Source organism: Dermochelys coriacea, chromosome 11 (assembly GCF_009764565.3).
Source record: "Dermochelys coriacea isolate rDerCor1 chromosome 11, rDerCor1.pri.v4, whole genome shotgun sequence".
In the NCBI taxonomy this organism is placed as follows: Eukaryota; Metazoa; Chordata; order Testudines; family Dermochelyidae; genus Dermochelys; species Dermochelys coriacea.
Window position 1 is genome coordinate 66408171 of NC_050078.2, and position 23273 is coordinate 66431443.

At 41.0% G+C, this 23273-nt stretch overlaps 1 protein-coding gene across 1 annotated transcript; it reads right to left on the reverse strand.

Annotated features, from left to right (window-relative positions):
* Positions 1-204: 204 nt before the first annotated feature.
* On the reverse strand, positions 205-21368 carry MYL1 (myosin light chain 1). Its single transcript, XM_038421893.2, has 6 exons — positions 21083-21368; positions 7363-7390; positions 4044-4187; positions 1497-1670; positions 891-968; positions 205-256 (listed from the first exon to the last, which is right to left on the reverse strand). The coding sequence occupies exons 1-6, from the start codon at positions 21218-21220 to the stop codon at positions 228-230; spliced, it is 591 nt and encodes a 196-aa protein (XP_038277821.1). The 5' UTR covers positions 21221-21368; the 3' UTR covers positions 205-227.
* Between the last annotated feature and the right edge of the window lie 1905 nt (positions 21369-23273).

Consider the following 23273-nt stretch of genomic DNA (forward strand, 5'->3'; position numbering starts at 1 on the left):
AGACTGGAACCAGAGAATTCTGACTTCCAGTCCTTTTCTCCTGCCACTGGACAATACTCCCTCCCCTTATTTGTATAGCAAGAGACTGGTATTTATCATCACTTGGGAACCACTATCCATTACTGCCGGCTGCATGCAGATGGAAAGCCACTAAACAAAGCGCCTAAGGGAAAGGTAAAACATGCAAATCAGAGGGACATACCGTATTTATATTTTGTGAAATCCATTTAAAGAGACATGATGTGTTTTACAAATGCTGTGGAATAATGCAGATTTGATAGAGAATTAGTGGGGTGGGGGAGTGTTATTTTAAAGGTATTTCACAGATTAAACAGTTTTGAGGAGCGCAAGGCACTAATGCTCTATTTCTTTTAAGATAAAATATAGTACTAATCAGATTGAGCTGCTGATAATTTTATTACAATCTATTTTAGTCTTCAATGCTGTGCAAGTCAAACTCCCCTCCCACTACACCGTGACACATCTGAATAAGTGCCAAATCAAGAGTTGTCTCGAAGCACTGGCTTTGGTTAACTGTACTTAGTTAGACTCTTCCTAAGTAAGAAACTCTAGGCCAAGTTTAGTCTTGGACCAAACAGAAGCAATTTATGCCATGGCTGAATTTTAGCCCTTTATTTTCATATCCTGATTTCTGGCTGAGCATGTTGAGTGCAACCATTTAGCAATCACTGCTAACAAGCTGTCTTTTGGAGTAACCCTTTTCATTATACCTTGTCTAACTGATGTATCTAGAAGGCTCATTGACTCACTTACTGATTATTGGCATAAAGGATTTCACCATTAAAAACAATCAGTTATGTAGTTTTCTGAAAGAAGTCGCAAATGTACAGCAGAAGACAGTGCTGAGGTTATTGACTGTTAATACCTACCCTCATAGTTGATGCAACCATTAGAGTCTTCCTGTCCTTTTAGCAGTTCGTCTACTTCTTCCTCCGTCATCTTCTCCCCTGAAGCACAGACAGAATTGGGTTGGTTTCCACATTCCATAGACTCTCAGAAATCATGTTAAACTTGCATCCATTCCAGCCTCTTTGGTCAGTTATCATGAGTTCCTTCTATCCTCAAAAATGTTTTGTTTTGTTTCTCTCCTTCCCCCCCTTTCCTTGTAAGGTCTCCATCCAAACTCTCAGAAAGAGTGTACTCACTATTCAACAAGATGTGGAAGCCTCTGCCATTGGCCAAATAACATTTTGTCCCTGAAATCGACAGCATTGTCTCGTGTCTCTTTTTTTTTTTTTTTTATAATCTCTTAAACTGAGCCTCGAAATAGTAAAATATTTTTGCCTTAGACTCTAGACTGGGTTGTTCATCTTCTGTCCTTTTATGCTACCATTTACTGTAGAATACTCGCTAGTCTAGCTGTGTAGTCCTATGCCTGTCTCAGCACTGATTGTAACACCCCTTCCCTCTCTGTCTTATGCCCTCTAAACAATTCTAGCTTTTCTGAGTCCCTCGCTGAAATGAAAATCCCTTACCCAGAGTGGCCAGTACATGACGGAGTTCAGCACCCATGACTGTGCCGTTGCCCTCCTTGTCAAAGACACGCAGACCTTCAACGAAGTCTTCAAAGGAACCCTGTTCCTTGTTGTTGGCAGCAGCCTGCATCATGGGCAGGAATTCTTCAAATGTAATTTTCTTGGCATTCATCTCTGAAAGAAAGTGTTTAGTTATTATAACACTACAGGAGACAAAGCCATTCCATAGAATTCTCCTGAATCTACATGCTGGAATAAGAAAGGCCCTCCCATCTCAAGCATTCCTTCTTTCCGCATTCCCTCTATCGGCTTTAATCCTGTTTCTTTCCCCATGCCTTTAACAATCCAACTGCCATATGGATTCTAGTTGTTACTATCATGGAAGTTCCAGTTAAGGTTACAGTCTGCTGTTTGTTAAGACCACTGTTCCACCCTTCCTTTCACTTTTTTAAAGGTATTATTCTTTTGGAATGGAAGGTTTCCAGCCAGTGGTGGATTTTGGCGTGGGCAGGAAGAGTTTTCTGGGAGCAGGGCTGCAGGACTCAGTACTGTGAAGATTCTGGGCAGCGCTGCAATTGATAGGGCAACTGTAATTTACACAGGCCCCACAGGGTTGTCTAAATTATGCCAGAGACCTCTCCAGACCCCAGATCAGCTCAAGACTGGGGGGGGCTGGGGTGCAAAGGTGGCTTAAAGCCACTTCATACCCCAACCCCAGAGGTGAAAATAAGCCAGTCCGGTCCAATGTATCGGCAAGAGCCAGTACGCCATGCTGCACCGGCTTCCCTAGTGGTGATTTAAAGGGCCCAGTGCTCCTACCACTGCGGGGAGCACCGGCCCCTTTAAATCCCTGCCGGAGCCCGCTCCAGCAGCCAGGCTTCGGCAGTGCTTTAAAGGCCCCCGGGGTCCTGCCACTGCGGGGAGTCCCGGGCCCTTTAAAGCACTGCCCAAGCCCTGCTGCCAGAGGTGATTTAAAGGGCCAGGGGCTCCCTGCAGCGGCCAGAGCACCAGGCCCTTTAAATCCCTGCCGGAGCCCAGCTCCGGCAGCAGGGCTCCGGCAGGGATTTAAAGGGCCCAGTGCTCCGGCCACTGCGGGGAGCCCCCACCTGAGCCCCACTGCCACAGCTCTGGTGGCACTTTAAAGGCCCCCAGAGTCCTGCCACTACGGGGAGCCCCAGGCCCTTTAAAGGCTGCCAAAGCCCTGCTGCCAGAGGCGATTTAAAAGGGCCGGGGCTCCCCGCAGCGGCCGGAGCTCCCCGCAGCGGCCGGAACACCGGGCCCTTTAAATCCGCATCAGAGCCCTGCCGCCCTTACTGGTAGCGGTAGCAGGACTCTGATGGCGCTTTAAAGGGACCGGGGCTCCCCGCAGTGCCGGAGCACCAGGCCCTTTAAATCCCTGACAGAGCCTGGCTCTGGCAGCAGGGCTAAGGTGGGGATTTAAAGGCCTATATTACAGATTCTGCTGGCTTTGCTACCAGAGCTTGTTAATTTAAAAAAGTCTTATGAACATGCACTTACACAGCACATCTACTTAAGTTTACGCTCAAGACATCATTTTAAATTTCTCACAACATTAGCAAATTAAACCCAATCTCTTTTCAAACCAAGCAGAAGCACTAGTCCTCAGTGAGGCCCACATCAAGTGGATTTTAATTAAAGCATAGCTGCAATATAGAGATTTTTGCCCAAACTTTAAAACATGTGGACGGAGGTGAAACATAGTGGATGGCTGTTTATCCAAGAGTTTTGAGCATTTGAATACAGTAATGTAATAGAAACTGTTCTACTATTTCACTTTAAGTCACTATCTTTTATTGCTAAAGTAATTTAAAAGCACTGTGAGATTTAATGTAACCTAAATGATACCTTAAGCCAGGCTATTAATAAATCGAGACGGCCTTTCATGTTCACTGTTGCCTTTATCTTTGTGAAGTGAGCAATGCCAACAGAAACGCCTAACAAAAGAAATGTGCCATTTCACTGAGTGCTGGTTAAAATAAGACTCACCATTTCCATGTTAAACTCCACATGCCAGCTCCTCAGTTGGTGTAAGTCAACCACTGAAATCAGCAGGGTTATGCTGGCTATCTAGCCCTATGCCCCTGTGAGGGCCTCCATCTTGGCCGACACACCAGGCACTGAATTGGAGAACCATCAGAGCTAAAAGCATGAGGTAAAGCTTAAGGTAAAGCTCTATAGCTGGGGCTGTAACAGACTTCTATACTCTGTGATCGGACGGAGAGTGGGGCCTGGAACACATAATCGCCAGTGGGTTACACCTACTGCAATCTGGTATCCAAATGATCAAAAATGGATTCTCCTCAAAGCCTAAATCAGAATGCTTACCCCATCCCCCTGTGTAAATCTACTCCCCACCTTCCTCCTCAAACAGATCTAGGAACAATTCACGTTTTTCTGGTGAAGAGGTTTTCTTACCCAACTAGCAGAATGACAGCTGCCACCCCCATCCATTGTAACCAGTGCCATTCCCTAACTATCTGGGGAGGTATTTCCTCATTAGGCACCTACAGACTGTAGGATAGTTACCTTCCTTGCTGGGGTTGCCCAGGATCTTCTTGATCTCATCATTTGTAGGGTTCTGTCCTAGAGCACGGATGATGTCACCAACCTGGCTTAAGATGATCTTGCCTTCACCTGTCCTGTCAAAGAGGAGGAAAGCATCCTTGTAGTCTGCAAGGAGAAAATGAGAGGGTTAGATGAGATGGGCAGCTCAGTATTAACTAGCCAGTATTGACCAAGACATGGTGCTAGATTCTCTGCTAGTGTAACACCACTGAAGTCAATGGAGTTAGGCCACAGAGACTTTGGCCTATGGTCTCAAGCAAAACTTCACATCCTATGACATGCTAGTATCACTATTTTTAACCTTCTTCTGACCACCCTTCATCTCTTTCCTGGTTCTAATAGCCAAAAGTAGTTTTGTAATTGTCCCATGTGGTTACCTTAAGTGCCAAGGAAGATAAGCTGGCTATAAATGTCTCCATTCATGAACAAGTTTTTTAAAAACAGCCAATCAATAGAAGGTAAAAAGTTCTTGAATACTCTATTTGATTTTATTTCACCAAGGGGATGAAAACCTTTTGCAAAAGCTCCTTGCAGTACAAGAGCTCTGTCTGCTTTGAAGAACACAGGCTGTGATTCAGCAGTATGGCTGTTAACATGAAATCTGACACATCTGAATTTTACCCTTTGCCTTCTCTCACAATGTTGTATTGCTATGAAACGTCTCTCCACATCTGTCATTTCATATTCTATCGCACCCATCCTGGGCGGGTCATTCCCATATAACAGATACCCAAGGAGTCTTTCTTTCTTTCTTTGGCAGCCCTTGGATAGTTTTTCATGCCAGTACATTCTGACTGAATCAAATCTGCCCCGAGATGACAAGTGTCCATTTATTTTCCAATTGCCAGTTGAGACTTTGGAACACCAACACTTTTTCCATTAAAAATTAATGTGAAAAATCCTGTTCACAGCATTCTCAGTCTTCATTTTCATCTGCTATACTCCACTTTAATAACCTTTATTTTGTACTTTAATAGCATTGGGATAAAGAACTTAGCTAAAGATCCATCTCAGTTGACTTTGTTTTGTCAAGAACGCATCTTCTGTGTTATAGATCTACTGTAATTTAACAGCAAAAAGTTTGACCATCCTATGTGTTAAGTGCAATGTGGACTAATTGTGTATTTCACTATAGCAGCTTATTCATTTTGAAAATGCTTTTTGGAGGAAGGCATCAATTGTACTGTATATAGGTGGCTGTTCTTTCTGCCTTGGGATAGATTTAGGTCAATAAGCCAAGTGCCAAATTATGTCTTCATTCATCTTTCTGGGGAACACATGAAACTGATATATTTTGTGCTAGCTCCACATACAGTCTGCCTGGAGGAGTCTTGCCACCAAGTAAAACTGCTGATGTACTATGTGGCTCTGCTAGACTGTAATATAACACGTCTGGAATTAATCCCCTTACTGCTGATGTGTTGAGACCTACAACACATTGCTGCTAGCCCTCTCCCCTTACTCCCCTTTTACAGCAGGCTATACAATTTGGGCCTTTTAGAGTTGTTCAAAACAGCATCTTGCAATCAACAGACTTTGTATTGGCTGTTTCCAAGAGATGGAAGTCAATGGAACTTGACCGATTTATGCCAGCTGATCTGGTCCTTCATCTTGCATGTGTTAAAGATATTTATCCAGAGCTAAGTTTAAAACGTGACTCTTTTTTTGCCATTAGCAAGAACACACAGAGTGTTCCAAGACTGACTTTTTTCCTCTCTTGATTTTTTTTTTAAATTCAAAAAGGGTTTACTATTCATTGATGCAGCTTCCCAGTTCAGTAAAAAGGGCCCAATTATAGTCTCTCACTGACACTTCCCCACCCCCTGACCCACGCAGTGTTCCTCCCTTGAATTCTGTGGAGCCAGTCCTGATTTATACTGGTGTAAGCAAGTCCAAAATCTGGCCCTGAACAGTGTTATGCTCAGCTGCTGATTCTGTAATATGCCTGAATAGTTGTAATGGGTAGGGTTAATGTATTCCAAGTGAGTTCTTCTGTTTCCCAAATGGCCTTTAATTGCTCCATTACTTGGATCAGTCATCACAACTTTGCAACAGCTGGCTACTTTGAAATAGCAGGATGGAGGCTGGAAAAGCTGCTGCTTTGTTATACACAAGCATTCTAGTTGACACAGTTTTTCCATAACCATTCCCAACCACTTTGTGAAAGTACCCTAGTTATAATTAGGAATGAGTGCAGATCAACCCACTTAATGATCAGGAGTGTTTGGAACCTGGGGGCATAGTTCTGATCTCATGCTGATGTAACTCAGATGACTTTGATAGTTACTCTCATTTAACTCTGGTTTTACCGAGAGTAGAATCAGACCCTGGAAGTTCAGATTGAGACTTCATGATTTAGGTCTGTCTTTTTAGCTGAAAGCTCTGATGAATTTTCCCTTTCTGTCACTTTTGATTTCTAGTTGATCCTTTGTACCTCACCTCAAAACAGAAGGTATTCACAGCAGGGATCAAATTCATTTTGTACTGGGTTTTTGCTGTTGTTAGCCTACATTATACTATGTAACTTAACAAAAATGTGTCCATTAGGATATTTAATAAACACTCCTGGAGCAGATTTTAGGCTCTTCAAAGGGGAATTTCTAAAACTTCGGGATTTGAGCCAGACCTGTTTAGGAAGACTACAGGTTTAACTGAATAATCCTGTACCTTGCTAGCTACTGATATAGAAGCAGGAAATACAGCAGCAAGCATAGGATAGCAATACATCCAGATTATTATACGCACCAGTATACATGAATAATTTGCTAACTATTTACATGCTTCATAAGTATATTTACAGCAATATAGCTCTCTTTTTCCCCCGTATCATCTCCCAGCCAAGAGTGACAAGCAGGTATTTCATAGAGCTTTTTAATCTTCCATTAATGTAAATAACAATCCTGTGTAACTGCAGTAAGTTAATTTTTCAGCTTCGCTTTTCCCTTCTCATGGTGTCAGCCTAGTTCCCTATGATTAAAAACTGCTTCTCAGCATCCATTTGACACATCAATGACACACTTTGAAGAAGATGTACCAGATACAGGTGGCAATATCAGAGGTCCTCTTGGATCCATGTACCTGGCAGATTAGGTAGAATGTAAGCATTCAAATAAGTGACCTGGAAATCTAGAGTCAGATCCTTAGCTGGTATAAGTCAGCATGACTCCTGTGTCATCAGTGGTTCTATACTGATTTATATCAGCTGAAGATCTGTCTTCCTTAAGGTTAAACTTTATCAGAATGCATGTGCAGATATATTATTGGCTGTCTTGTGACTTACCATCCTGCTGCTCCTTGGAGAACTCGATCTGTTGGAAAGAAATCAATCACAAAAATAGCTTTTAAAAAAAGGGGGCGGGGGACCTGTTGGATTTTAAAGCATCCAACTACCTCCATGAATCATCTTTCAAAGAGCCAAAAAATGAGCTTATTTTTCCAATTCTCAGGAGTAGCTCGAATACCAACAGGGCTAGTAATGGAGAAAGTTCTGGTTAGACTAGGGAACGTCTAGTATTTGGTAGTCTATTACCTCAGTACTACGGCAGTTAAATTCCTGTTCCACTTACCGGCAACCTGGTCAGCACTGAAGGACTGCAGTTGGGAGGGGAAAAAGAGAGAGAAAAAGAGAACTAGTACTGTTGAAAATGCATTGACAGAAGAAAGAAAATAGCACAAGGTAGCTGAGAGTTCTAGCATCCGTGTCCTGCCGAATGTAACTAAGCCATGACAAGTCATATTAGTAAGTGTCTGCTTGGGTTTTTTTTTTATTTTTTTTTAAAGCATCTTAAGACTATTTAAAGATACTGTTGAAATGTATATCTAGGGCTAAACCAGGGCTGCAGCTTAAGCAATGAATCAAGTGTCTCTTAACAAACAGAGAAGTTGTTAATGTGCTTCCAGGCCATTTATCATTTTACTACAGACATACAACATTAAGATCATTTGAAGTTTCATTGCTTAACCAGCAGCTCAACATTAGGATAACAAATAAACCTATACATTAAAGCCTCCTTGTTTTTAAATTAGTTGTTTATCAGCACTTTGTTCCTAAGGTAATAATGTATTATATGGTTCCTTTGCAACCACATCAGAGTGCATCATATACAAAAAAATTAGCATAGAATGCTGCAATATTATCTATTCAGTGTAAAATTATAGGAACTACACTGCTACCACTAACCAGTGCAAGAGATGAGACCAACTGGACAGCCTAGCAGAATCCATTAAGCTTCATTTTTCTCCCAAGGCCAAACTAAAACTTTAGAGGTTCCTGCTTGGCCTTCTTTCCTCCTACAACTAACCCAAACTAGAAGCTAGATACATGGATTAAAATGATTGGCTCACTATTAAGAATTATCTTTCCTGTGGACCCACCATGATTGAGATGGTTGGAAAAGAAGAAGAGCAGACGGGCTGGAGGAATTGGCCGAGGGCTTCTTGAGTCCCTGAGAGAGTGGTCCTTCCTCCCTCGCTTTTCTTCTTCTTATATATGTGAAGGGTGTGACATCACAACCAGCTCGAGTGTCAGAATGAAACGGCCACTCCCCTTGTAGAGTTCTTTAGCTTTCTTAGGGCAAAGAGAGAGATCCATTTCTTGACAGACATTTTACTGGGGCTATTTTTAGGTGGCCAGAAAGGGGCAGGGAGTGACAAGATTCAATGAGGTTTGAATCTTGTCAGCACTTTCTAGAGCTGTAACGTAAAGAAGAAATATTCTTTCTCAATCTACTTGGGGCTCCTCTTTCTAAGGAGCTCGTATTTGTTCCACAGGCTATAAAGTCAGCCACAGAGAGGGAGGAGCTCTGTGTTTGTCCATCTGGCTGGCTTTACATTTTCACGTACAGATTCTTGACCCTCCAGGAAGCTGTGCGTACTTGAACTGGCTGAGGTTTTCCAGCCAGCAGACTTGGTGCCTGTTCCAAAGCCCATTGAAATCAATGGAAAGACTCCTAGTGACTTCAGCTGGCTTTGGATCAGGCCTTTCTTATGCCAGTGTGGTGCTGCAGATGGCCGTTATGATGTGAAAAGAGGGCTGGTCTGTAGGACAATTACTGGTTTAGTTCTGACGTTAACAATGTAAATATTCATTCTGAATGACTAGCTGATCCGTCCTGTCTTCCCTTTAAAGGTTGACTTGACTTACTGAGCCCAGGATCTTAATAAACATTTTTAATGGAAAAATTATCAGAATGTTTGGACTCTCTCTATTGCTGAGGCTGTAATTGAAGTTAATAGTTTGCATGCCAATGAGTAATTCATTTTTGAGGCCCTACAGATTTCCCAGTCTCTTCTTCTGTTGAGGTCTGTGTTCCACAGGACTTCTTTATGCACAGCAGAGTGAAGCCAGGGTGGGGCTTGCATGGCTATACTAACCCCTTCCTAACGACATTACAGGATGTGATGGACATGTATAGTATGTTGCCTGACCCACTAATATGTAGGGAATGGGCAGACTAGATGATTTATTTTTCTCTGGCTCGTTGATATCTGTTGGGCATGAAGAAAACATTAAGTGGTATGTGACCCTAAACCCCTAAAATTATATTTCCCAACTGATAGTTTTATTTCAAAGCTAGATAAGGGTGACATCAGGCCGAAGGTTCTCCCAACGTCTTCGGCTGTGTGTGGAAAATGATGCTTGAGAGCGTGAGGAAAGAAAAGACAAGGGGGAAAAATCAACCAGATGAGATTCCACCCACCCACGGAAGCAGTGATGGATTGGAGCCTCCACCACTGAATGGGGGCAGGAATCCCTCCATCTGTCCAGGAGGAGCACCAGAAAGCAAATTGTATAGTTCCCTTGTGGGGCAAGGGAAGAGGGTCTGCTGCTGATGGGAATGAGGGGAGCTCAGGAAGATTTTGTTGTACTGCAGGGGGAATTAACATACTTTTCCCAGGGATCGGGATGGGGGTCTGAGTAGAGTTTCTGTAAATGGTGGGATGGAGAATGGACAGGAGAGGAGAGGCCCTCATGGCAGGCTAGCCAGTGGAGCAGTCCCAGATGTGTACTGGGAAGTAGTGGTAAGTGGCACAGGTCTAGTCACCCTGGTGACTGCATCCAGTAACCAGAGGAAAGACTAGCCCACACCTCCGAATTCAAGGTATGAGGTGTCCTAAAAAGCCAGGAAATTTAGCTCTGAAGCTCTCCCTTCACCTCATGGGAGGGCCTGTGGATAAAGTTATTGGACAAATGGGACCCAATGCTCTGAATTCAAATCCTGACTCTCACTCTAACCTGCTGTGTGTCACTGAGCAAGTCCATTGAACTTTCTCTGCCTCTGCTTTTCCACCTATAAAATGTGGTAAAGGTATTTGCCTTTTTTCACTGGGGACTGAGTTAGTTACATTAATGATGAGTGTGACTTTGTGTCTGAAAAGTTTCCTGAACATGAGAAGTGTGTTGTTATGAATTATTATGGTATATTATTTATTTATTTTATATCAGTGCGGGGGGGCAGGGACGTATTCAGGATAGATAGTAGTAGTGTTTGGATTATGGGGAGCTCATTTGCATGATCAACCCACGGCCAATCAGCTCTGTGAATCCCAAGTGTGGAGGTTGGATTGCCCTCGTACACTGGGCTGATGCACTTGTTTAGAAGTCCGATAAAACCTTAAAGACTAACAGATTTATTTGAGCATAAGCTTTCGTGGGTAAAACCCTCACGTCTTCAGATGTTTCGCTTAGCCCAGTTTTCTGATGCATTGAGATGCTGTCAGATCCCCGGCGGTTGTAAACTGGCGTATCTCTGAGGTGGAGCTACACTGATTCACACCGGCTGAGGATGTGGCAGAAGAAGTGAGAACGCTGTGAACAGAGCTTAGGTGTAGATTCTGATTGGTTAATGCGGATGGGGCAGGTGTGTGTGGGGAGAATGGGAACTTTTAAAAGATTATTACCACCTCTAAATATTACTCAGTGGGTTATTTCAGCTAGTCTCAATGCAGCGTGTTGCTGCTTATGGAATGTAAATTTCAGTCCCATTTTAGCCCTTCACTGCCTAGCAGAGTTGGCTGGAAAATGTTCCACTGAAAAAATTTTTGCTATAGGAAAACATGGAGTGTTTTTTCAGTGAAAATATGAATGAAAACATTGCATTTTCTGACCTGATCTAAAAACTTCATCCAAAAATATTTTTGATGAAAACTAAAATATTTTCGACATAAATTTTCATATTGCATTTTATTTTCAATCTATTCTACTTCCAGAGGTTGGGAGTTATGTGAAGAGGGGATGGATGCACATGTAATCATTGATCCTGCAATCAGATCAATAGAGCATAAGGGTGGCATTTTACGGAACTGACTACTGGATTGGCTTTGATGGACTCTGAAGAATGCTGCTGAACTGCATGGATTGATATATGTCTGCAATAAGGGTCTGATCCAAAGCCCCTTCAAGTCAATGAACAGACTCTCACTGACTTCAATAGGCTTTGGTTCAGAAGGGGAAATATAGATATGCCAGAGACATTCCCCATATTGTTACAGATTCTAGATTAAAATGAACTACGCAATATTTTAGATTTAGAGACAGATTCTGATATCTTTACTTATACTGAGTAATGCTAGGGTCAATTCCCCTGACTTTAATCAGACTGCTCCAGGAGTAAGATGCTTCTCCATGTGGGGAAGGGCAATGGAATGTGGCCTTCAGCGTGAAAATATTGCAAGAACATATTAAAACAAATTCAGCATTGATTTTTAGTTTATTTCTCTTCATTTAACATGCTCTGTGGTCCTGTTTCAAATTTTGTCAGTGATGTTTGGTAAGATTTGCAAAATGTTCTCTGGCTTTTGATAGATCAGAACTTTCATGAATAACTCTTTCTGTATTGTCAGACTAAGTGATGACTATAGGACCCATGGGAAGATACTCACATTGCAGGGAAATTTAGAAAACAACAAAAATAATGAATGGCTGGAGGGATTGCAATGTATGGAGAGATCAAAGGAACTGAATTGTGGTCACTTACTCAACAATAATAATAAGTAAATAGATCATAGAATCATAGATTTTAAGGTCAGAAGGGACCATTATGATCATCTAGTCTGATCTCCTGCACAACACAGACCACAGAATCTCACCCACCCACTCCTGTAACAAATCCCGAACTTATGTCTAAGTTATTGAAGTCCTCAAATCTGATAACTGTCTAGATGCAGTTAGAGGATTTTAACACCAAAAAAGGGAATGACACTGTTTAGGTCAGGGGTTCTCAACCTGAGGTTTGTGATCACCCACTCCAATGTGGGATCCTGACTAGATCCCAAATTGAGAGAGTGGGAATTCAAAGGGGGATGGAGCATAGAAAAGGTCAAGAACCATTGGTGCAGTGTTATAAGAGGATAGGAGGGAGTTGTAGTGCATGAAAAAGAACAAAGGGAAGTCCTAACACTGAGGTCTGTTAGATTGGGAAATACCCTCACCAAGGCACAATGGGAGCCTAACCACTTAAATAATTTTAAATCCAGATTGGACAAAGTGCTGTAGGAACAAACCTTAACTGGCCAAGGGGTGTGGACAGATGAGCTACACCAGTGCAAAATAGGCCATTTTCATCCCTAATGTCTATGATATTCTCTACAGGCACAGTGGCTGCTAAGTAGCATATTTGCAGGGTTTGCTTTTTTCTGACTTCCTAGGAATAAAAAATGACTATTGGCATGAAAGCAGGGAACCTGATGCCCCAAGGCCTGCTACTGTGCAAAGCCATTTACACTAGTGCAAATTGAGGGAGAAACATTACCATTTTTGATCTGGTAGCACTTGCTTTACATTCACTTTTAACAGAGATAAATGCCTGCACAAGGTGAAAGGCCCTGGAGGCTGAGGCTAATATCTTTGTATGTGGAGAGTTCATCTTCTCCTCCTGCGTTTCCCCCATTTTTTGGGGCAGGGTCCATCTCTTTGTTATATTGACATACAGTGCCTAGCACAAAGGAGCCCTGATTGAGGCTGCTAGAAACTAAGGGCTGGTCTACACTGGAAACACTGAAGCTGCACTGCTGTAGTCCTTTAGAGTAGACACTATCTGCGCTGACGGGAGGGGTTTTCCTGATGGCATAGGTAACCCGTCTCCCCAAGAGGTGGTACCTAGGTCAGTGGAAGAATTCTTCTCTCAATTTAACACTGTCTACATGGGGACTTTGGTCAGCTTAACTATACTGCTCAAGGGTGTGGATTTCAGACCTCTGAAATCTAATTTTCTAGTATAGACCAGGCCTAATACAAGACAAATAACAATGAGGTCCAAGGGCCACCGGTGACATTGGTTTTCCACCAGAATGATTTCATTGATTCCAGGAGTGTTAAGGTGTGGAGAAACCAACTCATAAAACTCTGAGACATTGAAATCACTAGAACAGGACTTGATAGGCGGTCCCTCATTGTAGTTCAAAATGCCATGTGTCTGGCAATGGTCTACCGTATACTAGATGTCTCGGAGGAAGTTCTAAAGCCCTCAGAATATATTTATTGTTCAACATCATATATCGGGGGTGGGGGTGGGGGGAAATTTCACTGGACATCAGGTGGCAATCTGCTAATGCCCTGCAGCATGGTAACCGATTACCAGTAAAGTTTGACACTAACTGGTGTAACTGCAACTACTATCCTTTCCACTGCACCTAATTGGCAGATACACAGAAGACTACACGCCTTACTGAAGCCACAGTAGCCTCACTAAAGAGCAGGGATCTGATTCTCCTCGCAGATAGACTGGTATCAAACTGGCATAACTCTGTTGACTTCAGTGGAGTTGCTTCTCATTTACTTCTCATCACCAGTTCAAGGGAGAGGAGAATTAGGCCCAATGGATTTAACTCTCTATCTTTTATTTGGGGAATAAACCTCAGGAGCAGATTAATGCCAAAGGAACAAAGGTTCTGGTTTATAACAAGTCCCTGGTAATACAATAAAAGAAGGAAATAAAAATGAATTCATCTGATTATATCATCAGGTTTGCCTCTATAAATATAAAAGGTCAGATGCATCCTTAAATCTAATGGACTTAAGTACAGATGAATTTATTTTTTAAAGTCTTTGCGTGCAAAGTCAGAAATACATTACAATACCGACATGGCTACAACAACACTGCATATTATAATACTTGGCAGTTATGGAGCAACTTTTGGATGAAGCTAACTGATTAATTCATTTGCAGTCCTAAAATGCCTGCAAGTGAAATGTGGTACAGCTGCAGTGTTGATGGTATCATTTTGCACAGATTCCATTAGCTTTCCAGAGGGAAGTAGCATTCATTTGGGCTAATTTGTAAAAATGTCCCTTTTCTAATTGCATTTGGCACAGCATGAAAATCTAGAGGATGTTAGTAGGAAATTCAATGCTGTTGACATCTAGTGATAGTCTCAAATGGATTCGTTGTTTTAATATGCCTCCCAGCGGTCATGTTAGTATATTAACGTTACTTGAGCTATTGCTGCTTGACATTAAAGTACTGTGTAATAGAGCTGGTTGGGAATTTGTTGACAAAAAAATTTGTGTCAGAAAATGCTGGTTTGTTGAAACCGAAACTTATCATGGGAAAGATTCACGTTTGATCTATTTCTTGACTTGTAAACATTTTGAAAAAATAGCTGACATGGTTTGTTTTGACATTTTCAGAATGAAAAATTCCAACTTTCCCATTCAAAATGGCTTTGTAATTCAAAATGTAAGCTGATTCGAATATAACTTTTTTTAAAGTCAGATTTGAAACAAATCTTTCTTTTTCCCCCTCCGGATTTTCAGTTTGTGAAAACTTTTGAGATTTTTGTTTTTTGTCCCCGTTTGGGATGTGAAAATCTTTAAAATCTTCATTTCCCCAGCCAGCTGTCCTGTGTAATAAGCCAGACAGTTGAAAGTTGCTCTTTGGTATCTAGTGTAAGATCCAAATATAACATCAGGGAAGTTGATGGAGAATTTCTAGCTGGCTATTTCATATCTCCTTACAGATTACTTGTTTCTTTATTGCTCATTAGCTAAATAAGTAACCTTCCTTTAACTAGCTTATGTGAGCTCAGCTCATTCTTTTAGCTTCTCTCACAAAGGGTGTTACAGTAATATTCCAGTGAGTGGAGCTGTTTCAAACTACTGATTTTTTCTTCTTTGCTTTAATTGCTATTATCAGCAAAACAGGCTATTTTGAGTTTTGGACAATTTAGCCCGTTGTGTAATTTGCCTTAATTTCTATTATTCCTGGCAAAAAATTGTGATAAATGTCTTCAGAAGTTCACAATTTGTACTATTCTCTTGTTTTAAACACCACTGAAGTATGCAAATTTTGCATCATGGCACAAACTACTTTTCAAACAGTTTTTCAGGTTAGCAAACATGGGAATGAGAGATTTGCTACAAGTAAAGCCAAGTTTCACCAACGGGAGGCTCCTTGCACAGATGAAATTATGAAAAATCTGAGTTGAACTCGCCTCCCCCCCCCAAAAAAAGAAAATATTGTCAGATAAACTTTTGTTTTGGCAAAACTAGGTAGTCTTCAACATATCACCAGCAGTGAACTTTGTTTTTCACATGACGGGATTTCAGAATCTATTTGATTCTGATGTCCAGGTTATCCTCCGCATTAAGGCCACTTTGTCCAGCGCTACTAGTACAAACCAGACTTAAAGCTGGCATAGAGAATCCTCAGTGGGTATAAAGCAGTTATAGCCTGGTTTGTGGGTGTGGGAAAGGGCATGACTGAGTCTTCCCTACCCCACAGTGGTCCCTATGTGCTGCAGCATCCCCTTGGTCAGACTTGTATTATGGGACTGATTTGGTGTGGAGCTAGCATAGGATTGGGGAGTTCAAAAGTGTCTTATTCACCTTTGAACATCCCCCCCCACCAAATCCCTGCAAGTAGCACTAGGCACTAGTGGTCTGATCCAATATATAACTGAGTCCGTGGCATTTGTTTTCATAGACTTCAGTGGGCATTGGATCGGGTCTTTGTTGAGGACCTGGACAAAGAGTCCAGAATCTACTAATTGCAAAGGAAATCCTGAACTATTATTAACATTCCAGTTCCGTAATCTGCAGCACCAAAAGTAGTGAGTCTGCAATGTACTCTCTCTCATGCAACTGGCATTTGCGATCACATTAACCACTGGTTAATGTACTGAAGTTCTCCATCATAGATGCTTTCTGTCAATGCATTTAGCAGTTACCTCTCTTGTTATACCCCTGGCAACATCCATTCAGAGACGACCTGCTTGAGTAGTGAATGCAACAAGAGATAAAGAAAATTTGAGAACTACTTTATACCATCTTAAGAGTCATCTATAAAAAAAAATTCACAGTTCACATCCATGCAACCGGTTTTCTCATGCATCATGCAGTAACCAGTTATCTAGGAGACTTTTTTTAAAAAATTGAAGATGTGTAGTCTAATAATGCTCACCAAGCTGGGATTTCAGTCCTGATAATGACAGGTTTCAGAATAGCAGCCGTGTTAGTCTGTATCCACAAAAAGAAAAGGAGGACTTGTGGCACCTTAGAGACTAACACATTTATTTGAAGAAAAGGAGTACTTGTGGCACCTTAGAGACTAACAAATTTATTAGAGCATAAGCTTTCGTGAGCTACAGCTCACTTCATCAGATGCATTCAGTGGAAAATACAGTGAATGCATCCGATGAAGTGAGCTGTAGCTCACGAAAGCTTATGCTCAAATAAATTTGTTAGTCTCTAAGGTGCCACAAGTACTCCGAGTCCTGATAATGTCATGTTTGGGAGGCCATGTTTCCAAAACAGATGTAATTTATAATGCTATAGCAACAGAGAGCCTTATTTTCTGTTGAGACATTAGAGATCCTGGGACTAGTTCTCCATTGCCTTGAACCTTATATAGGGAGTGCTTGTAGAGAATGGTAGCAATTTATACTCACTTTGCACAAATGTAAATGATTACATAGGGTGCCAGAAAATGGAGAATCAAGCCCACTGTCTCCAGCACCTGGATACAAAAATATTGAGGTTGGCACCAGTTCAGCATGTGGTTTACTGATTGCTGAGATGCTCCTGGAGGGGCATTTACAATTATAATTAAGTCAGAACACTAAGGCAGGTGAAGGTGAGGCTTCACAAATAGAACTCCCCCTACCTGCAAAGAGGGCCAAAATCTGTCTTGGGTAGGAGAGGGTTGCCAAATTGGGCACAGTGGGTATATCAAACAACACGTTGGCAGTTCTGCACTTTCTTGAGGACTAGCTATAATATGTACAATTTTTTTCCATTTTTTGCAGTGTAATAATATACAAGACAAGAATTTGATTTTATCCAGCACCTGTTATACTTTAGATAGCTCAAAATGCCTTTCAAGTAACTTAAGTACCACTACTGCAAAGACTATAATATCATGCCCATGAGTGTACACATAAGCAAAGCATAATGTTATGCTGCACATCTTAAACCACAATTCAAGCCTTTGTTTCATTGGAATGGCTAGGAAAGAAAGTATTTAATGTAGCAGAAGCCTACTCTTTGTATTTAAGCAGTCTGTAAATGATACAAATGTCTGGTTGGTTGTATCTGTTTTAGGTATATATTCTCCTCTTAAGAGAGAGAGAGCATGAGTCTGCTAACGTACCTCTACTCACCCAGGCCCAGATCCCCAAAAGTATTTAGGCTCCTAACTTCCATTGCAGTAATTGAATACTGAATATCTGTCTTCACATCCATGACTGCAAGGTTACTGGTATTCTTACGGAACTGACAAAACTTGACATTCTTTTCCTTAATCACTACTGGTTCCTTTTGTGCACACTCTTGTAATTCTCATATGCATGCATCACTCAGTATCTCTGCCTTTGCTTATACATTCCTATTATGTTTGCTGTATCAACCTGTACACCTGATAATAAAATTATAAGTGCGGTAGTAATAAAAAACTATAATAAAACTCCATCATCGAAAGGTTTGGGGAAACTGGGCTCCTGAATATTTCTTGTTCTCTGCATGGGGACAAATAGAGCCTCACACATCTGAGCTGGAACAAAGTATGTCCTCATCTTCCTAACTCTACTTCCCCCATTTTCCCCCAACCTTTCTCCTCTCAGTCATCACACGCTAACCTGCTATCAGTCAAGAATGGGGCAGAGTTTAAGGAATATTTCCGTTTTAGACCAGCATCAATGCTAATCAATTTTGTAGTCAATAGGTGGTGCTAGAAAGCAGTAAATTTGGCACCAGCCCCAGACAGCTCATATGAGCTGCTACATATTTGTCTTTAACTGAGTTAATGTAAGATGAAAGGACTGCTGAGGTTAAGGAATGGGGTAAAATGTGTGCCAAGATTTTCAAAAGGGATTTTTGGGTGCCTTAATTTTTAGGTGTCCAGTTTAGGCCATCTTAAAGGGTTTTGAGAGTGTGAGTGCTCAGCACTTTCTGAAAGCCAAGTCACTTTGAGGTCTCAGATAAGGTGCCCAAAAATCACTAGTCAGATTTTGAAAATCTTATCCCGAGTCATTTTAAAATAATACTTACTGTATCTGATGCATTTTAAAAGCAATAAACATCTGCCAGCCTCTGCTTCTTGGCCGTATCTCCTGATTTGGGGCTTAGTTTTACAATAAAGTAGGAAGCTCAGGTTGTTCATAAACTCCTGTTAAGAGTCTGGGTGGGAATTCTTAATTATAGCAGCTTGAACGACAAGGGTGCCACACTTTTCCTGACATTTCCGCTGTTGAACTAGAAGGAGGCTGAATGTTCTTGTGATTAAGGCACTAGACTGACTCAAAGGACCTGTTTTTAATTCCTGTCTCTGCTACAAACTTCTTGTCACTCTGGCCAAGTCAAGTTCTCTATGCCTCAGTTATAGGGAAATATTTCCCTGCCTCTGTGAGGTTCTTGAGAAGTTAAATACATTAATGATTGAGAAATTCTTTGGTGATAGGACTCATAAGTACTTGGCTAGAGGGGAAGAAAAAGAGGGAGACATTTGTAGGAGTGGAGTCTATTGGTCACAGCACAGAACTGAGGCATAGAAATACATTAAATCCATTCCTGTTTTTGTCACATGGATCATTCTGCGGCTTTATGAAAGCCACCTAACATCTCTGACTCAGTTTCCACATTTGTAAAATGGGAATAATAATACATACCTCCCTCATACATGCTGCCTTATTAGTCTTTTTATTTTAAAAAGGAGGAGGGTCTCTTTTTATAAGCAGTCAGGATTTTTTTTTATCAAGGAGGAAAGATAGAATTCTTTTATTCTAAAACATAACAACACCGAATACAAATGAGCCAAACTGTGTTACCAGTACCAATCAATCAAAACGCAGAGCCCTGGCTTTGTTACCAATAACTATTTATCTCCAGTGTTAATACAGAGCTGTATGAGTGAAGAACGGGATCATGCTGAACTGCTGTGGTGCCCGAGAGTGCAGCTTCCATTTTTTATATGGCAATGCAGTATTGTCTACTTATGCAAAGATAGTTTAGCTAAGATCGCTGGGGTGGAAAATTCTATTTTCTCCTAATGAACTGGACACATGCAGCCATCAAACCAACTTAAATAATTTAGTAGAAAATCCATCCCACGTTCCTCCTCATAACTGGATGTCTGTAAAGTGAAAGGTTTAATCTAGTTTTAGAAAATATTGCCAAAGATGGTGGTGCTATATTCTCATCCGCTATTCTGACCATTCTGAGTATTTTAAAAAGGCTTTCAATTTTTGTTTCATTGATCAACTCAGACTCAATATTTTGAGGAATGTAGTAGGTATGTATTATTTTATCCTCACACTTTTTTATTGTTTTAAATAAAATATTGACTTAACATATAAGGTCAGGCTGTGAAAATTAAAGAAAACTTAAAAGATTTTGATAAACAAATAGATCATAACAATGAAAGTGTCTGAATAGTCAAATGTCAGGGAAACACCAAGCTGTATGTGTTGAGTTAACCTAAACATAATTCATTATGGGGTTTTGTGGTTAAAATGAGAAGGGTTCTCAGAATTGTTTCTGTATCTTCTACACTTCAGTTCTCCATATTAGGCAGGATTTCTTATGTAGAGTTTCCCAAATTGGTAATCTGACAAGAAGCTTCCCAGGTAGGTGGGGAATGACTATTTATAATGTTGATCAGAGATACAGGTTGATCTATCTCCTTCCTCTTCTCCATCTCCCCTTTCCCAAATACAGAATTCTTCCTTGCAGACAGTTCTCTTCAGTGTCACATAAAGAATCAACAACATTCAACTTAGCTTTATATTAGCATGCAAAAGCCAAAGAAAACGTGAATTCAGATTAATCTGCAATCTAAGAAAAACCTCTGAGAGACTTTTCCTGTTTGTTAGTTTCACTTTGGAGCAACTAGCAAATTCTGAACAAAATCATGTAGATGAGAAATATAGTCACTGAAACATTTTCCTTAAAGGTTTTCCACCTCATGATCTCATTTACTTTAGGATCAATATTTGTAGTAGCAAAGCTAAAAGGAAATTGATGGAATTGCCAAAGTTATCTTTTATGGAGGATAAGCAAAGCAGCTGTCAAATAAATGCACCCAGGACTAAAGAGACAACAACATTTGGAAAGGAGTTCAGAGTGAAAGTTGCAAAGTAATGAGTCACAATGAAACAGTGGGAATGAAGGAGTGGAGTTTCTAGTCTTACTAATTCAGTTTTCATGCATCCAATTGTGTGTGTCTTTTTTCATTAAAAATTCCTTACATGCAGCTTCACCGAATAGACAATGACTCAGAGCCAGGCTGATGTTGACAAGATAAAAGCTATACTGGCCACTAGGTTAAAAATTTTTTGAACTTGCCAGGCTTTGCTTTTGCATTAAAATGTGTGCCATGCCTTCAATATTTCCAGCAATGTAAATACATAAAAAGTTCAGATAAATCAGAAAATCCATTCCGGTTACTCATTCATTTCACTGCTGTCTCACACCCACAAACAAATGCAAATGTTTACTGCAGGGATCTGCTAAGTTTTCCAGCTTGTGTTCTGGGAACTCTTTCAATGACCACACAAGTTCAGCCATTTACCTTGATGCTCTTCAGATCAATTACTGGTTCTTTGGGTTTAGCTGGTTCTGGGGCAGGCGCTGGGGCAGGAGCTGGTGCCGGTGCCGGTGCTGGTGCTGATGCTGGTGCAGCTTTCTTAACATCCTTCTTTGGTGCCATTTTGTTTGTTTTTAAAAAGTAAAGGACCCCAAAAAACCCTTAAGTGATTCCTGGGTAAGGAGCAGTGGTCAAGATGATCTACAGCCCAGAGCCTTGGAGGAGGACCCAATGTGTAAAACACTAAAAGGTCATATATATATTTCACTTAGTGCCTAATACAATCTTGACACATGCAGCTGGATTGGACAGTTTGTTAGTAAGGGGGATGTCATTCTCACTCAGACTATAAATGGCATATAAAGGGTCAGGGCTACGTCAGATCAGGGGACTTCAGTGCCTTATTTTAAAAGCCTCCCCTGCATTTTTTTTTAATACATGAAAAGGAGAGAGAAATGTGACAAAGACAGTTCCAGATCGCTTGTTGACATTCAAATACAGATTGACTTGTACTCTTTCTTGGTAGAATTTCAGTTCTGCTGAAGTAATAAATCTGATTCCCCCACCCCCACTCATGCCTATGTGTCACTATGAGAGGATTGTGTTTCAAGCTGGAATTTTTAATTTAAGGGTTGGGAAGATCACCAATTTCCATCCTCCTTGACCTCCTTCCTACATCCCCCTTTACTCCTCCTCCACTTCCTTCTTCTGCCAGAAAGTGCTGATCAAGCGAAGACTTGGGGGAGGGGAGAGAAGGAGTGTTTTAAAAATAAAGCAGACGTATATGGAAAACCCCTCATGCTTTCAGCCACAGTCTCTCCCGCAGAGAGAACAACCCCTAAGAGCTCTCCTGCTGTTCTACCTCTTCCTGCTTATCCTAAAAAGCTATGATAAAGTTGTGTCTAAAATTCAAAATCTCTTCCTTTAATCCAATGTCATGTTTTAGCTGATGAACTGAGCCTCAGATAAAATGAAGATTCTCTACATGATATGTTTCCCTTGCTGATGCTTTTTTCCCTATTTATAATCACAAGGATTATTAATCAAAGGAAGCATTTATGGTTTCTCTTCTAATTTAACAGCCCATCTTAAGTCTCTTATTTATCTTTCCACACTTCAGTCTCCATAGAGACCTTTCCTCTTCCCATGCTCTCCGGTTTCTTTCACTGTGGAGAAGACAACTGAGTTTTTGCTGGATCCCTGATATTTTATTCAGAAGAGCAAAAAGGCTTCCATTTCTGCTTAATTCAATGACTTTACCTCCAAGTCTATAGGATTTAGAATTCCTGCAGCCACCTCAAGGGTAGAATATTTTTCTTCTTGTCTAGAAAACTCCTGCTGATATAGGCTTCAGACTCCTGCAGTTTTATACTAATAAGTGCAAGGCTATTAACAGAGCCATTATTTATGTCCTTGAGGATTCCAGGTTGGAGAGTGTTATAATTAGAAATCATCCAAGGCTCTTACAGAACCCTTCCAGCTCCTCGTCTCATCTCGTCAGCCATGCAAGGAGTTACGTTATTTTAAAATTGGACTTTCAGAAAGATAAACTTACAGAAACACCAACAAGAGCTGGAGAAGGTTGGCACTAGACCGGGACTCAGGAAATCTGGGCTCAGTTTCTGGCTCTGCCATTGACCTCTGGTATGATCCAGGGCAAGCAACTTTTTTGGATCAGTTCCTTTTAGTCAATAGAACTAGGCTGATGTACACCAGTTGAGGGTGTGGGCCTTCACATCTGTGCCCTAGGTCCCCATCTGTAAAATGGAGATCAAGCTTCCTCTCTCCTGTCTTTATCGTTATAGTCTGTAAACTTTTAGAAGCAGAAAATGTTGTATTTAGATGAAATATATGGGCCCAAGGTGTTAACATAACCCATTCACCACAGCAAACACACTATTAAACATCCTTTTAACCTTTTATTAAAAATTAATAAAGAGGAAGGGTGGTCTAGTGGGTAAGGAGACCTGGGTTGAAGTCCTTGCTCTGCCACAGATTTCTTGAGTGACCTTGGGCAAGTCACTGAGTGCCTCAGTTCCTCATGTGTAAAGGGGGAATAATAGTAGGGTAACAATAATGTGACCTCCTTGGGTGTTGTGAGGATAAACATGTTAAAGATGTGCTCAGTTAGTTTGGTAATGAAAGCTATATCAGTACCAAAGATACTCTGATGTCA